This window comes from Melanaphis sacchari, unplaced genomic scaffold, assembly GCF_002803265.2.
Source record: "Melanaphis sacchari strain LSU unplaced genomic scaffold, SCAv2.0 Contig157_pilon_pilon, whole genome shotgun sequence".
Classification (NCBI taxonomy): Eukaryota; Metazoa; Arthropoda; class Insecta; order Hemiptera; family Aphididae; genus Melanaphis; species Melanaphis sacchari.
The window spans coordinates 305,999-323,825 of record NW_020270704.1 but is presented as its reverse complement, the minus strand read 5'-3'; the positions used below and the strand labels follow the sequence as shown (position 1 = coordinate 323,825).

At 27.4% G+C, this 17,827-nt stretch overlaps 1 protein-coding gene across 4 annotated transcripts in view; it reads right to left on the bottom strand.

Moving 5' to 3' along the window:
• Positions 1-4,590: 4,590 nt before the first annotated feature.
• The window catches only part of LOC112592101 (high affinity cAMP-specific and IBMX-insensitive 3',5'-cyclic phosphodiesterase 8-like), a 66,538-nt gene continuing 53,301 nt past the window's right edge, over positions 4,591-17,827 (bottom strand). For 2 of the 4 annotated variants that reach the window (XM_025336083.1, XM_025336086.1), the window contains 11 exons: positions 15,212-15,426; positions 14,776-14,894; positions 7,898-8,049; positions 7,714-7,821; positions 7,443-7,636; positions 6,814-7,092; positions 6,620-6,747; positions 6,409-6,560; positions 6,152-6,316; positions 5,200-5,329; positions 4,952-5,106 (listed from right to left, as the gene is read on the bottom strand). In XM_025336083.1, coding sequence (XP_025191868.1) covers positions 4,952-5,106; positions 5,200-5,329; positions 6,152-6,316; positions 6,409-6,560; positions 6,620-6,747; positions 6,814-7,092; positions 7,443-7,636; positions 7,714-7,821; positions 7,898-8,049; positions 14,776-14,894; positions 15,212-15,426 — 1,797 coding nt within the window. Of the gene's footprint in view, positions 5,107-5,199; positions 5,330-6,151; positions 6,317-6,408; positions 6,561-6,619; positions 6,748-6,813; positions 7,093-7,442; positions 7,637-7,713; positions 7,822-7,897; positions 8,050-14,775; positions 14,895-15,211; positions 15,427-17,827 lie in introns of all 4 variants that reach the window. The other 2 variants (XM_025336085.1, XM_025336084.1) reach the window with 2 other exon arrangements.

The following is a 17,827-nucleotide window of genomic DNA, read 5'->3' as shown; positions in this document are numbered from 1 at the left end:
ACTATAATAAATTTGTCTATGATCTGCATTAAAATATATATTATAAATTATAATATCTACTTACTTGGCGAATATAGAGCGCCATCTATCTAACTATAGGTGCTTGAATGTATTATTTCATTTTAGAAATCTTGCAAAATTTAGCATTCTAAAATAATTTATTTTCAATTCTATATGTATTGATAAATTTGCCACAATAATGATAATTAATTTATAAATGAATAATTATACTATGCTTTATTTATAAAGTATAACCAGTAGGTTTTTAAATTAAAAAAAGGTTTTTTTTTGTTCAAAAATATTTATTTTTTTGAGTGCTTGAAATAATTAAAAATCAATTTATTGGTAAAATAATAAATTATTGAACCCGCATGTTTATTGTCTCCTTCTTACAAATGTACAAAAAATATCGAATAACTAGCTACCTTTAATAGCACCAATTAGCTTGAAACAACTTTGATTGAATTACTACGTATTTAATCTAAATTATATCAAGCAATTCAAACGTCGTATTGAACATTTATCAAACTTTTCGAAACTTCAAATTTTTGGACTTATAAGTGATATGTATCAATGTATCCTAGGTGATTGAATTCCGACAAAATCCATGTTATATGTAGTTACAATAATTTACATGTATACTACATTTTTATAGGTGACGAGAGACGTCGTTGTTATTACTTATTATTTTATAGACAATTAGTATTTGTAGTAGGTACTAGCATCATAGTGGTATGATATTAATTATTATTATTAAACAGCAATATGGATGATAACTAGATCTGATATAGAGATAGGATTATGATGGACTATAGTTGGAGTAAGAGAGCTGCAGGATCAGGATTGAGGAATCGTGTTGTTACAATCGTGTCTCCTGTGTATACGACGTATCATAGCTGGTGGACGTTGTGTGTAAGTATACTTCCGATATTATATCTGCGGTTGCGATCGCCGTTTAATCGGGCTACTAGGTCGGGCGACAGTCATTTTATGTATGGCGTAGTAAAAATAATATACTATAATTTGTATTTTACGTCTTCTGGTGCTGTTCGTTTTAGCAGCGGTGTCTCAGCGTGGTAAATCGTTTCGACCTAGTTTGGCATCGACCCCGACGACGCGACACGACCGTCCGTTTTCCGGCACATCTACCAAGGAATATTATAAACAATAAAATATACTTAAGCGTGTAATGTAATATATAGGTAGTTATTATATTATAATATTATGTTTAAACGAAATTGCGTCGTTTGAAAAACTATAAAAACTGCCGTGATCGAAATAACGCACTATTATTTTTTTTTTAATATTTTTTTACCGGAGAAACTTTGTATTTTTTACGTAACCATTATTACGTCGCGTGTGTACGTGGACATGTATAATACGGTCTATATTATAAATATACTATTATAATTTTCAAGTAAAACTGACAAAACATTAATAGGAAAAAATTGTTTTTTTCAAAAGTGGTTTTCTTCGAGGCGAACCAGAAAATTTTCATGAAACACTTATAAAATTTAAACATTTAAATGATAACAATCGATTTATAAATTGGTTTTAATTGCAATAATTAAATGAACGCATGTGAAAACATTGATTTTTTAAAAATTTTCAATTTCTAAGCAGTGAGTACTTAGTTTAGTTTACAATTTACGACAGATAACGCAAGGTTATCACTTATCACTAATATTAGTAATTGCCATTTGTTAGTTGTTATTGGTACTGTACTGTGTGATGATACATTTTACTGTAAATAATTCATGTATACAGTCATACGACATACAGGTACGTAATACATAACTGTTATTATCATATTTTATGCCAAAAAAAAAAAAAAATTCATTATTTAACTTAAAACTATTACTGGCTAGATGCTATATTCAAAGTAACTTTCTATTTACAATTAGTGAAATTTATTCGATAAATGTATAAACTTTAAACTGTTAATTCCATAACAGATAATAGGATGATTTTAAAATAACTTAAACAATTAAATGTATTATTAGGTTGTACTTCGATAAATTCCTTTCAAAATTATCCAACAAAAATGGCGTAATTCATTTTTAATAGTTGCATTAATCTCGGACACAAATTTATCAAATTTTGGAGAAATAAATAAAATTGTTTTTCTTTTCAAAATATTTTTCTACTAATATATTTATATATTTTTATTAAAATTTGCAATTATGAACAAATTATGTAACTCATTAGTAATTTTTTATTAGGTATGTCAATGGTATATTTGTATTTAAATAAAAACGTCCTTAAAAGTTGTCACAGTTGCATACTTATAAAGAACCTTCATACAGGCTGACCTATAGTACCTATAAATATATCAAATCTTGTTTATATTATAAAAAATATTTTTAAGATATAGGTCGATAAAATTGATTCCAAATTAAAACTCATTTATAAGCAATAATCACCATTGATTATATTGTATTTAATTATATTTTTTTCTTAATATTAGTTTATGATTTCAAAATTGTTTTGAAATGTGGTTAAGTATAAATAGCATAAAATTTGTATAATTGTAATAATGAATATGTAGAAAATAGTTAAAAATAAAAATAAAAAATAAATACCTATCTGCATAAAATATGTCTTAATGTATCTGGTTATTTTACAGTACCTATCACAAAAAAATGATTTTATAATTTTACTAATGCTAATATTTAAATTATGCTAGTGTGAAAATAGTTTGTAGGTACATCCTAAAAATTTGTCCTTAAAGCACATGTGGACAATGGAAATAATATATGTATTATCTAATTTAAAATTTACATATCACACAATTGGCTGTACATGCAATTACATAGGTAACACATTTTGTACATCATACCAGTAATAACAAAATGGTTATTATTGCAATGGTTCAATAACCATATTATTATAAGTATTCTGAAAAACTTGAAACAACATTTTTGAAGAAATCGTAGACTACGATAATAACAAAGAAAATTAAAATTGCTCCTTCTCTAACAGTATTAAAATATAATAATACGCTAACTTATAACTACACACATTGTAAAGAGTAAGATGAGTAAGTATTATATTTAAACTATAGATTACTTATTGCTTTCATTTGGCTTTCAATAGGTATTCACATTCAATACTTAGTAACTTTATTGTTTATTTTTTGTCACTTATTCAGTTACTCTGACTATGTTGTTGAAAAATACTGCTTGATAACTAAAAAAGATAAAATATTAATTTTCAAATAGAAAATGGACACATAACAAAAAAATAATCATAGTCACTTTCATACAGTAAACAAACAAAATCAATACGCAATAATTTATAATATTGGTAAGTTTTTTAAACTTTTAATCATAAAGTATACAATGAAGAATGATATAGTGTATAGTTATTTTCATACTAAAGTTATTAAAACACAATATTTCAAAGCTTACAATAATGTAAAATAATATTATATTATGAAACATAAAAAAGTTGTTAAATTTATTATAATATATGTGTATAATGCGTACCTACCTAAATATTTCAATAATTATCAAGTTACTATAATTAAATAAGTAGTTTATCTAGATAAAATACAAATTGATCATTTTAGTGTACATCCAGTTCTTAGATACCATGTCAAATATAATATTTCATGTGCATTATAGACTATAAGTATGTGGTAACTGACTTTGATCATGTGTTTTAATGAACAATTACACCAATATTGATACGTTATATGATAACAATAAGAGAATATATTTTTATTATTTTTATTTTAATACTTACAATTTGGGTTCGCCTTTATAACTATATGTATAAAAACTATACAATAATACATTTAAATACTTCATATAGGTTTTATAGTATTTTAATAATAAATAATTATATTATAACATTTTAAATATATCGTATAGTATATAGTTATCTATAACTAATTTAAAATTGTTAATTATGTTGTTGAAATGTAATAATAGATATGGTTGACAAGCTAATAATTCATGTTTTTCAATTATGGATTGGAAGAACGCTTGTGTAGGTATTCAATAAAACTGTAATAGCAGGTAATATTATAATTTGAATCTTATTTTGAATTTACTCAGAATTACGATGGATTATGAAATTGAAGCCAACTGTTTGAGTATAAAGAATTTTATATAATGTTTTATAGTATTCTTTGTGTGTAAACTCAAAATAATGTACAAGTTTGGATATTAAGGTGCTTGGATATGCAATATAATATACACAAATGAATACATTTCAATTTATAAATGTTTAGCTATGTATAAACCAAATCTAATTATTTTTTTGGCAAAATTATATAACACAAGATCAGGAAGCACCCAAAATGTTTGCAAATTAAATGGTATTTTTTTTTTATATATATTTTTACGATACAATATAATAAGTAATATTAATAGTCTTTAGTTAATCTTAATGGTAACAAAAATGATTTACCGTGATAATATTTTAAGGTACCTTAAGTATTGGCGAAAAATCTAAATGCTAAATGCTAAAAAAAAAAAATTAACGTATAATAATAATTATCATTTATAAACACCAAATAGCATTTAAATTCGATTTTATGTAAACCGAAGATATTTTAAAATAAAACGCAAAAAATAGCGTACCAGTATAATTTACATAATTTATCAAAGTGATAAACAATAATCATAATCATACTAAAAAAATCTGATTAATTTGAAGGTATACTCAAGTTAAAAATAGCATACACTAGTTAAAGAGAAGTATATTTAATACATAGAGATAAATATTGCGTCGGTTACTTCATTTTTCTTATGTTCTGTGTAGACGAAAAATAAATATTCATATAAAACAATATTTCCGCGATGTTATATCGACAGAATCGTTGGATAAATTTCTTATCAGACATTCACAGGACAACTCATTTTAAAATATTATTATCCGCCAATCGTTATGTTCAGTATAACGATGGGCACTGTAATTTGTAGAACGGTAACCATAGTTTTCCTCAGTGGTTGCCACCGGACTCAGGTATCTTTGGCAAAGTGGTGGTCATCATTTTACAAATGTCGTTAAAGCTGATCGTTCCTTTTTCTTCCAGATCCTTCCAGTATTGATAATTGCTCCTCATGTAGTATAACATCTCGGGCATGTCTATAAATGCTGTAAAATACAATAATAGATAAATTATAAAAATTATTGAACTATAGAAATATACGACCGAATGAAATTAGTATCGGATTAGATGTAACTTACAGTCCCACGTCTCAAACATGTCGTTTATAATGTAGTCCATAAAGCCGATTTGCGATTTTGGTATGGAGCACGACGCACGGTCAAACATTGGCATAACCACTGGCAAATGATTAAGTTTCTCTTCATCAGTCTGAAAATATAGATTAAAATACGTTAGACAAATCTATAACGTTTCTAAATTAATGCATTAAAAATACGTATTTAAGATTTTGTTTGTTTTTACTTTTTACCAATTAGATTTTTACAATTTTCCAAGTACAGTTTGTCTAAAAATATCAAGGCAATGAAGAATGTATATATTTTATGATTAATTTATGTTACTCAAAATATTATTTATTATGTTATATAATAATGCATCATATTCCATAGTCAATATACCGACGTATTTAAGAACAGTGTAAATAAGTTCGTGTTATTAATGGCTTAAAATTTGTATAAATATTTTATTTTAAGTTAAACTTGTATTAAATTTTCCAGCTTTTTGACCTAGAAAAAGTACTTTATAAATATTTAGAGAAAAAAAAATTATAATTAATTGAACATACATACATAATGAATATACAAGAGTGTACATTATGAAGTTAAATTTCAGCTCCTATTTTAAAAGAAAATCGTAATGTTTATTTTTTATATACATCAATCATATTTGTAAGGAAAGGAGGGTTGTAAATTTATAAACACTTTCTAGGAAATTTATGGCTACACATTTGTGTTTTTGTACTGCACGCTATATTGTGATACAAATATTTTGTCGTAGGTACTTCACAGCTTGCACAAAAACAGGGGATAGGATATATTATTGTGTAAACGTATTTATTACTTAGGTACCTACAATAGGTACTAAGACGTCATTATTGGTACATATTATATTAAATAAATTGTTTTTACTCAAAATATAGTCTTTAAACAAAAATACATTTTTAATAAACGAAAGGATTGCTTAACTTCTTACTTGATTAAAGTATTCCTCGGCAATCCGTTTAGCCCATTCCACGCACATTTTTAATGGTCTAGTCGGATTGGATACGTCTGCGCATTTAATTAACATTCTCTTCACTAGATTTACTTCTTCGGCACTGGTAGGCATTATAGTCTCAGGACTCACTTCGCTAGGAGTCTATAATAATTATATGGTATTAACGTTTCACTATCGTAAAGATAAATCATTCAATTGTCAACTATGATGTTGAGAGGGTTTGTTATACTTACTAATCCGTCGACGGGTACTTCGTCGAGTGTCGATGGTTTGTTACAAACGCTTACGAATTTAGCTAAATGTTCGAAATGCTTCGTCATTTCAGTGGCCAATATCATGTCGATAATGTTCTGTCTTACCACTTTGTAAGTGTCTTTTTCCAGACCTAAATGCATTTTTATTTTTCTAAGTGAACTAAATTTGGACATTTACCAAAATACGTACCTTTAAAAATGTTTAATCGTTCGTCCTTGGTAGTAAGTTTAAACGTTAAAGCGGCATGGTGAGATTCCAAAACGCTTATGTCGTTGTACAGGATGGCCAAATCGTTTTTAGAATTACATAAAAACGCGCTAATGAACAAATAATACGTCATTACATTGCTAAATGCTTTAAATTTAGTTTTAATGTGATCTAACCTCGATTTTCCGGGATGATCGATGTCATGTGTGATCGCTGCAATCAGACAGCAAGCTTCGTCTAATTGATCCAAAAGCCTCTTTATGCGATCTTTTTCTAAAAACATGGCGGTTGCTTGGAGAACATCGGCGGCATGTGTGGAGTTGTGGTAAGTATTTTTAGCATGATAATGACTTTCGACCACAGTTAACCATGCGTGCAATGTTCGTTCATCACAACCCAATGTTTTATGTACTTCAAAGTGTGTCAGTAGATTCATTCCTAGATGTACCAAAGGCCTAAAAGAAAGAATAACTAATGTTTTTTTTATTTTTTTTATTTAAATTGAAAATAAAATACAAAACAATATAATTAATACCTACTAATTTGGAAAAATAAATAAAACCAGATAAATATGAGCAAAAGCATTATTTGGTTACTTGGTTGAATACTATTTGTACCATTTACGTTAAAAATATTAAAAAGTTTAAGTTTTCTTTATTTATTTTTATAGTGGGGCCAGTGGGGGGGCTTTTATTGTTACATTTTACAGCAATCAAGATTTGAAAATAAAACTACTTTTTTGATTTTTAAACAGCAGATTATCAATGAGAATGATGGTCAAAATTGTTATTATTATATCCGTCACCTTTTCATAGTAAGTTCTTCGAGCTTAAATACATTGAAATCCCAATAAAGAGACATGTCTAAGAGTTCTTTAATTTGAGGAGTTACGCTTGTCATAAAATTCATTTTAGCAACACCCAAACCGTAAGGCTGACTCTTAACAGTCGCTGAATCATTAGAGCTTCTTCGAGTAGACGTCACGTGCACAGGCCCTTGCTAAAATAAGACAAAGCATAATATATCTAGTGTTACATGTATGTTAACATAATTATTATGTTGTTGAAAAACAGTACCGTAATAAGAGCTCCGATTAGATCTGACGTAACGGGATCATCGTATTTGATATTTTCGGTTTTTAAATGTGATGAGTATAATTCAGTAACACGTAATATATCAACAACCTATAATATTATATAATTTGTATTTTTTCGACATATTATATTTGCTAATAATGTAACATAAATTTGAGACTCATACTTTATCCAAAATTTGTACGACTTGGTCGTTTGAGTTTTCTTGAGCTGTACATATCAATGAAATTACTTTTGTGATTGGCGCTTCAAGTGGCAAGTTATGTAATTTTGCCAAACTTTGTCTTCGAGCTGATTGTGCGCCTATTATAGAAAAATCTAATAAATTAAATTTAGAAATGATAAAAATTTATTTCACAAATTTAGTAATAATTTTTAATATTTTACATAGAGGCGAATGTATTATAATAATATACAAAAAATAAAATTGTAATTTTATCTGCTTAGTGTCTATATAGGTATATTTAATATAAAGCGAAAGTAAGATTTTATAATCAACGAGTATAATTATAATTACTATTTTTTTAATTAATTTACTAAAATTAATAAAATTGTTTAAATAATGATTGCACGGCGTTATGAGCAGGCAATTAAAAGTACATCATAGTATATTTTTTCGTACCTCATAATAAATTATTTTAATTATATTTATTAAAGTTCTAATGTATTTTAATCATTAATTTATTGTGATTTAATTCTTCAACTAGTGTTTTAATAATATATATATTTATAAATGATATATATTAGATTTAGACATATAAAAATGATTATATTAGACCATTCTTGTACGAAATATAATTTACAAAAATTCAATCGACTGGAAAGATAATAAAGTTTGGTTTTATAAATGTTGTATTATCAGAAATAATACAACTTAAATAATAATAGATTCAGCTTACTCCGTATTGACTATTTATTGATACAGTATCTAGAGATAATACGATTCTATATAATTAAATACAAAATATCTTTTATAGTGTCATATTTTAGACACTGTATAATAATTAATTGAGTAGCAATTACAGCCAGGAAATATATTTATTTTTTGTTATATGCTTTTGTCTTTTAACATTTATATAGTATATTCTCGGTATTGTCCAATTATGTTTTTTGATGTGCCTATTTAAAAGGTCACAATTAGTATTAAAATACTTATAAATTATATTTGACTCTAAACAAGAATGCTTTAAAAAGTAATTTTTGCCTATTACACAGGTACAATGTTTGGTTATAATCAAGGGGTTTCGAGTAAAAAGGGTTCAGATGACATTTATGTGTAAATTTAATTAATGATAGTTGAACATGATAAAAGTTATTTTTCAAACCATGTGCGATTTACGAGTAGGTGCTGTGCTGTGTAATACATTGTGTATATAATATACCTGGTTATTTTATACAAAATTATAAAATATACACTTGTAGTACAACATAATTATTTAGTCATTTATTTACACATTTAAAATTAATAATTAATACGATTACGTTAATCTAAAAATTAATTTTGTTTATATTATTTTTAGTTCATAACAATTTAATAAAATAATATTAAGGTATTTTATATATATGTTGTAATGACAGCAGTAGTAATGAGAGTTCTTCTACAGATATTTGCGCAAGGTCTCAGGAAAATTGTTATTAATTATAATATAACAGATGGAATTATTTCTATAAAAGTTAAAGCTTATGTTATTAATCTATAAAGAAAAGTTTCTAGTTCATTGATTTTCATGAATTTATGTAAGAGGAATTTGTTTTAAAATATTAAATTAGAGATAATGCTATGTAATAATCATGATTAAATAATACTTTAGATTTTTAATTGGTTGTGTAAATAATAATAATAATAATAATAATAATAACTTATTTGACTCAAGAAAGTAAACATTTTTTTTTTATTACATACAACTATTATGAAACCTATCCACCACTGAGCAAAACCTCTTATCGATAGAATAGTATTGGTGTTCTAAAAAAAGAAAAAACTTAAAATTTAGATATTTAAATGTTAATTGCACCTACGGGAAAGAGAAAAACAAAATAAATAATAATAATAATTAAACAGAAGTTTATAATATTACATAAAATAGTGCGTTGAGAATTAGAGGAATATATGGATCTAGTTTATAGTGTATTCGTGTCTGTTTTTATTAATCATAGTTTGACGTATTTTTTTAAGTTGTTAATTGATGGGAGATTCTATAATGAATTGGGCATACGACCTAGACCAATTAGGATGAAATAATTACTACAATTCGATGATATAGTAGCTGGTATTTTAATATTTCTATTTCTGATATCGTATTTATATGGTTTAATTTTAATTCAATTTTATTTGTGAACATAGTATATTTCACTTTTATTGTATAGCTGTGTAATATTTAGTAGGTACTTTAAAACATTAAATTGTTTAAATATTATCTCCAGTGGAAAAGTTTTAGGCTTGTTTAGTATTAATCTTATTATATATTTTTGAGCAACTAGAACTTTGTTTATTTGGATTTGACTACATTCCCCTCCACCAAGCTAGTAAGTCATATTGTAAAATTGATTGTGACATAACAAAGTTAAGTATTCGGAGAAAATGTGAGTTGATTAGTTTTTTAGATATCATAAAAAAGTGGATTAATTTTCTTAATTTACTGATAACATTATATTAATATGAATTTTTCATTTTAAGTATTGATCGACTACAATACCTAAATATTTTATGTTAGTTTTTGGATTATTAAAGAATACCTAAGAACAATTTTTATTTATGTATTTATTTTTATGAATTTTTAAGTTTTTGAAACTTAGTAGTGTTCGTTTATCACACATGAATGTAATTAAGTTAGTTTTATCAAAGTTCAATTTTAATTTATGTTTTAGGAACCAGTTATTAATGTCTCTTAAATCATTTTGTTTTATACTATTCGATTATCAAAAGGTGATTTTCAAATAATTGATGAGTGATGATCAATAACATCGATCATCCCCGCCCGCGTTGTTGGCAGTAAACTCAGTTTCTGATATAATATACCCAGTTGTTGTCAACGGCTCGTTGCGTGGTCCGTCATCTTGTGCGTGTTCGTTGATGCTAACGGTGCGTTCGTTTGTTCGTGTATTAAAAAAAACAATGTATTAATATTGTATACGAATGGTGCGTTTTCTTTCACATGATATAAATCCAACGGTATTGTTTTCTACGGTCTACTCGTGACACATGAGTGTTGTTGGTCATGTGATGAGTACAGTGCTATCGGCGACAAAGGTCAGAGATATTTCTATACATTAAGTGTTAGGCATAACATACTTTATATATTATATTGTCAAATAGATTGTTAAAATTGATTTTGTTTTGTTTTGTGATTATATTTCGACCGAAAAGTATATAATCGCCGTATATATAAGCGTGAGTTTGTGTCTACCATTTTGGTCCATTCGAACTGGATTTTGGGAATTGTTATTTGTTCGTTTATTAATATACGTTAATTATGGTCCGTCCAAAACGTCAAACGGATACTACGTCGGAATTAACGAAGTCACTCACTCGGGCAAGCGTTGCACGTGATAGCGTATTGCGATTGATCAGGAAATTGAATAAGCTAGCTGAAGTTCTTTCAGTGAATCCCGAAATGTATCAACATGAAATGATTCATTGCGTGCTCAGATTCGCTCCACAAATTTACCGAATTATTTGAAAAATATTAAAACGAAATTCTATCCGCTCTGTAGAATTAGACACTGTGATTTTGATCGCGTTATTTTGACATAATTGTGGCAGATGATATGAAGAACTTATGTGGCAATATTAAAACAGTTTTAGCTATTTTACAGTTGTCTCTCATTAAATCTAGTGAAATACATACTGATGGACATTCGTCTCATACGGTTCAATCCATAAGCTTATCGAAAGTCGAATTACCCAAATTTGACTGCAGTGCTATACAATGGTGTACATTTCGTGATATGTTTGTGTCATTGGTACACACAAATAACGTTCTTACGGATATATAGAACGGTTCCATTATTTAATTTCGGCGTTATCAGGTCCTCCGTTAATGATTGTAAAATCGGTTCCATTAACGGCTGAAAATTATAACATTGCGTAGCGTGCTATAAATGATCAGTACGACAATAAACGACATCTAATTACTGCGCATTTAGATAAGTTATTTTCATTCGAGCGTATTCAACGCGAATCTGTCCCGGCACTAATGTCGTTTATTAGTACGTTTCGCGAGAACGTCGCTGCGATTAAAGCATTGGGCGTTGACGATTAACTGGGCTTTTTACTGTCTATATCGGTGCGCGTATTTTAGATATACAGATACTCGGTGTTTATTTGAGGAATATATATCGACAGACAAAATACCAAAGTTGGATAAATTATTAGATTTCGCAGCGTTTCAATGCAAAATTTTGGAAAATGTCAGAACTCATGAATCTAAACAATTAATTGGTAGCAGTGGTTTTAAAAAGATCAAGGGCGAGCGGTTGTCTGGGATGACATCTTTAGCGGCTACTACTATTAATAAGACGGTAAAATGATTATTTTGCAAACGCGATCATGCGCTATAAAGATGTTTTGCATTTAAAAAGGAATCGGCGAGGGGACGGCGAGTGTTGGTTGTTAAGAAAATATTGTGTTTTATTTGTTTAAGTACCGATCATATCGCGAATGCATGTTAGTCAATATATTTTTGTAAATCTTGCAATGGACGACATAATATATTATTACACGTTGATGTTAAGTATGTAACAACATCAAATAGTACGGATTCGGTGAAATCAGACGAAAAATCAAGTACCACGATAACTAATAATGAAGGGGGTTCGTCATCTGTTAGTTTTTCAGGCACCTCGCATTCGGACATAGGAGTTGTGTTAGCCTCAGCTGTAGTGTTTGTGAAAGACACTTCGGGAGAATATGTGTTTCCGGGTTCTGTTAGATAATGGGTCATAGGTTTCAGCGATTACAACAGACTGTGTAAATAGATTAGGTTTGTTGCGTTTCAAGAGCCGAACCGAGGTAGTCGGTCTTGCCCAACAGTGGGTTAAATTAATTAAGGGCTTGACGTCGTGTGATTTTATTCCGTTGAAATTCAATGAATCTAGTTTACGGCAACCAATATCACTATTCTTAACAAAATCACTGCATCGATGCTTTATGAAAAAATATCAAATAGTGTGCATGAATGATATGGCCATTTACAATTGGCAGATCCTGAATTTGATACACTAAGTCCTATTGATATGCTCATAGGAGGAGATCTATATCCATTGGTGTTGTGTACTAGATCAGATATCGTCCATAGCCCTGGATTACCATCAGCGCTCAGCACACAATTAGGATGGGTAATAGTCGGGGCATTGAAGGATTCGGTAACGTTATCAGCAGTGTCATTAGTCGTTAATAAAACATCAGTTATAGATGAAATTATGCAACAATTTTGGGCGGTCGAAGAACTTCACGGATTGATCATTTCAACTATGGAGGATATGGAGGAAGAAATGTGTGAGAGATGGTTTACGGTTATCGGTTTAGTGTTTCAGAGACACGACCCACAAAACGTTCAATCCAATCAACAGTTGCATGGTTATAAGATCTTATTGGTGCGCTAAGTCCAATGATTTTCTTGGTGAAATGTGTGATGCAGTAGATATGGTGTCAAAGACTAGATTGGGATACAACTCTATCGGAAGAGATTTCCAAAAAATGGAACGAGTCCAAACTTTCATAGTTGGCTTGTTTGAAATAACCTCGTTTTATATATATTTGGAAGGCAATAGATATCTAGCTAGTTGGATTCACAGATGCTTCACAAAAGGGATATGATGCTATAGTTTATCTTCGCGTGGTGGAAAATGAAAAAGGTGCAGGTATATTTCGTCGCGTGCAAGACCAAAGTCGTATCACTTAAATGATCAAAGACTGACGTTTCTTTGACTATACCTCATCTGGAATGTGCACAGCTGTTTTAATACCTCGCGTGTTGCACATATATCTGCGAAATAGGAATAAATAATGTTCACTACTCACTAGACTATGATAAGTTTATCTTGATAATCGTTGAGCTCGGTAAACTGCGTTGCACAACTTGGCAACTTTTCGCTAATTTTATCCGGAATCATATCATTTTTTGGGTACAAAAAAATGTCTCAAGTCATATAGTGATTGTCCGTAATCGTGTTGGGAAAAAGGTAAAGTGTCAGAAATCGTGTTTCACCCCTATCAGCACTGTATCATCAAAGTATGATATTAAATTTCCGTTTGATTTTATTTTGCCTAGTGTTGAGATATTCATAATGTATACTATTGGATTTAAAACTATTCCTTGTGAAACTCCTTAGGTGATTATTTTTTCTTTATTATAGTATTTAATGAAAATAATTTGTCAACTATTCCTATCGAAGACAAAATACTTAGTAGCGTATTATGATAAATTCTATCAAAAGTCTATAAAAGTGCTATAAGATCCATAAATACACCGATTATTTTATTTTTATTATTTATGCCTGAGTTTTTAAGTACGCTAATGCATTATAAGTATCAGGATTTTTTTTGATACCAAATTAGTTTTTTGAAAGAATATTGTTTTCCTCTAGGTATGAGAGTAGTCTATTTTTAATAGCTCTTTCGAACATTTTAGAGAAGGTAAGACTCATGGATTCATACATTATATGTTTTTCCTGCAGCCATCTAGCCTATGTTAAATATTATGTTAATATTTTAATATTTATTCCACAAATCCTCGAAGCTCAAGAGTTAAGGGTAATGTTGAGTTAGAATTTAAATTAATTGCAAATTGAGTATAGTTTTCACTTCACAAAACTAACATAGAAATTGTACGTAGTCGTTGAACTTAAAATGTATAGCCTTGCAAACAAATGCAATACATAGATAGTTTTATAAAAATAAGTGTTTTGTACGAGGTCATAACTTTTTATAATATCATTATTAACCAAAAGAATTTGATAATATTAGCATGCGTGCCATGTATTTATCATGTTAAAAAAGTCGTATTTAAAATTAATATCTTATGTATAGATTTAATTACTTACCATCGCTATTAATAGATTTGAGGTCATATGATCCTTTGCGAATGGATGGGACACTTCCTCTAGGAAAACCATGAATATCTACAATACTTTCTTGTATGTAGATGTAATTTGTTGTTTCTCTAAAAACCAATATGCTTTAATGAGAATTTATAAATTATTCAAATAAAACCAAAAGATTACTAATTCGTTCTAATACTGTAATGATATTTATACCTGTTATACGTGATGTGAAAATTATATTCATTATATTTTATATTAATTCTTAATTCTTTTATGGAATATGATCAAATGTTAAATACATAAAATAAAATGTAAACGTTATATATAGGTAGTTAAAATATTTATTTATTTTAAGACTAAGTATCTGTGTTTTGGATTGAAAAATCCATTGGAATTTTGCGCAGGTCATTTATATTATTTTAACTCGAAAACTTACTTTCCAAACGGTCGAAAAGGAGAAGCTCGGCAATGAAGGTACACGTGTTCGCCGCTTTTGCACTTCCACGATACTTTACCATCCCATTCGATGTTTTTCTCTAGTTTTTTGGTAATTTGGTCAATATCACCCAGCTGGTGAAAAATAGCCAGTGGCTTGTTAATCATGTCTTCAGCGCCATATCCCAAAATCACCGAGCCCGACTTATTCATGTACTGCAAAGTTTTAAATACCAGCATTATGACGTGATATATTGGTATGAAAAGTTAAATAGTTGTAATAACAGCAGTTATACAGACAAAAAGTTGTGTTAATATAAGTCGTAATAGTAAACGGAAAATTAATCTAGAAAGGTTTTATTGGGATAAGGTTTTCCTGATTGGATTTTAAATTTGTTTCGTTAGCGTAGCATTAGCGATAAAAAAAGAACAACAGCGTTTTCCATTTACGATATGAAATAACGTTAGACCACAAAATAGATATTGATCAGTGTACTAAAATGTAATATTTTATTTTAAATTTGAAAAGTGTAGAAAAAACAATTTCTTAAGTCATTTTAATATACTAAATACCTACGAAAGATTTTACATTATTTTATTATCCATGAAATAACAATAGTAAATTTAATATTCAAACAATAATAAATTATTGGTATTTTATTAAACGGCACTTTAATAATTTTTGAATCAAAATTATACGACACTATATTATGGTATAAAACAAATAAATGATATAACTAGTGCTTGAAAAGTAGTATGATAATTAGGAACAATTGTTTTAATTTGTATGCAATAAATAATAAGTGCTATAACCAGTAATTTAATAATCAATATTAAATAATTTTATTTTACGTAAATTTTAATTATTAACATAATTTACCTTACAAATAAGAAACCACTATTTCAGTTTTTTTTTTTTTGTTCTGTAAAAACTTTTTTCGTGTATATTATTGATAATTAATACGAATATGAAATATTTTTTAGGTGTTTATAAAAATTGAATAGTATAATATTATTAATTATATTAAGTATTGATTAAAAATATTATTATTGCTAGAATTTATCAGAATGTGATGCTGTTTTATTATCAATCAATTTTGAGTAAATTATTTTATATCATAGTTATAATTTTATAGGTTGGGTATAAAAGAAAGTGTGGTACATTTATTATTTCTTCTTTTTTATCGATATTTTAGTTAAAAACTAAATCTATGGGTGTACTTTTTTATGTTATTAAAATTAGTTTATCCATCAAGATGACCACGGTATTTTTTTACTAAAACTTGTCGTTGAGTAAAAAAATTAATTGAAAATTAAATTGTTTTTTAAATTATTTGCCTGTATAGTTATGAATATTATATAATTACATATCAAAATTTACTACGATTTGGGTATACTGACTATTTTTTAGTTAGTGTTTATTTTAATAATAATAAAACAGTTTATATACTGTACAAACTATGACAGGATATCGACAACTGACATGAAGTAAAATAGTGTAAAATTATTTTTTAAATTTAAAAAAAGTTGATAAGTATATTATATACTATATAATAAAATGTACCTGTATACTAAACGTAGCTCTAACCAATATAATATAAATCAATTACCTAAAGGGGAACATAAGAAACAGAAAAAAATGTTACATTTTTATATAATATTCACAATAAAAACACAATATATATCTATTAGAGGGAAGAATAATCTCATAAAAACTTAACAAACTTTTTATAAAATTATAGATTTTAATTAAAGTTTTAAAATTTTAGTAATTGTTATTTTTATTATTTTTAATAAGTTTGTTCAATTTTTACTCAAATCTGATTTCTTTGGGCTTAATTTGTTTTTAGTTTAAATAATATAATTAATTTATTATGATATTTTAATATATATATATTACATATAAATTGGCTTACCTATCTATTTATCTAAGTGTAAACAATAAGTGTCTATTGTCTATAACTAATTAAATATTAGATATTTAGTAATTTTTTTGAATTAAGTTGATGAAGAGTTAACGAGTGTTTTATTTATTAAAGTCTTATGAAAAATATAAAAATACGAGTAGTTTGTATTAGTTATATTATAATTTTATTGTATAGTATTTGAAATTCATATTTTTTTGCATGAACCAGATAAAAAGAAAGAGAAAATTATGGTTATAAACTTTAATATCTAGATTAATAAGCTGTGGAGTGCAAAATGGTTATCAAAAATTGAAATAAAATCAGATTGGTTGTGCAAAAGCGCAGATTTTTAAAATATTTACACAATTTATTATGCCTTATTGAACCTTATCATAAGTTGAAACTTCAAACAAGAGTACATACAACGTTATTTTATTTTTATTCTTTTTAACACCAGTCCAGTATAAATTGGTAGAAATTAGATTTTCCTTGAGAACAAAAGTGGTCGTACTACTTCAATATCGAAAGGAATACAAACAAAATCGTCGAGCCTTTTCGAAAACGTTAAAGTAAATATTTCCATCAATTTGGTAAATTATTTTATTATTTCATCAAATAAAATTAGTTTAAATTCAAACTTCTGTTCTTCTGAGGCAGTACAATTTTTATTACAATATTATTTTTCATTAAATTAATGTTATTTTAATTTA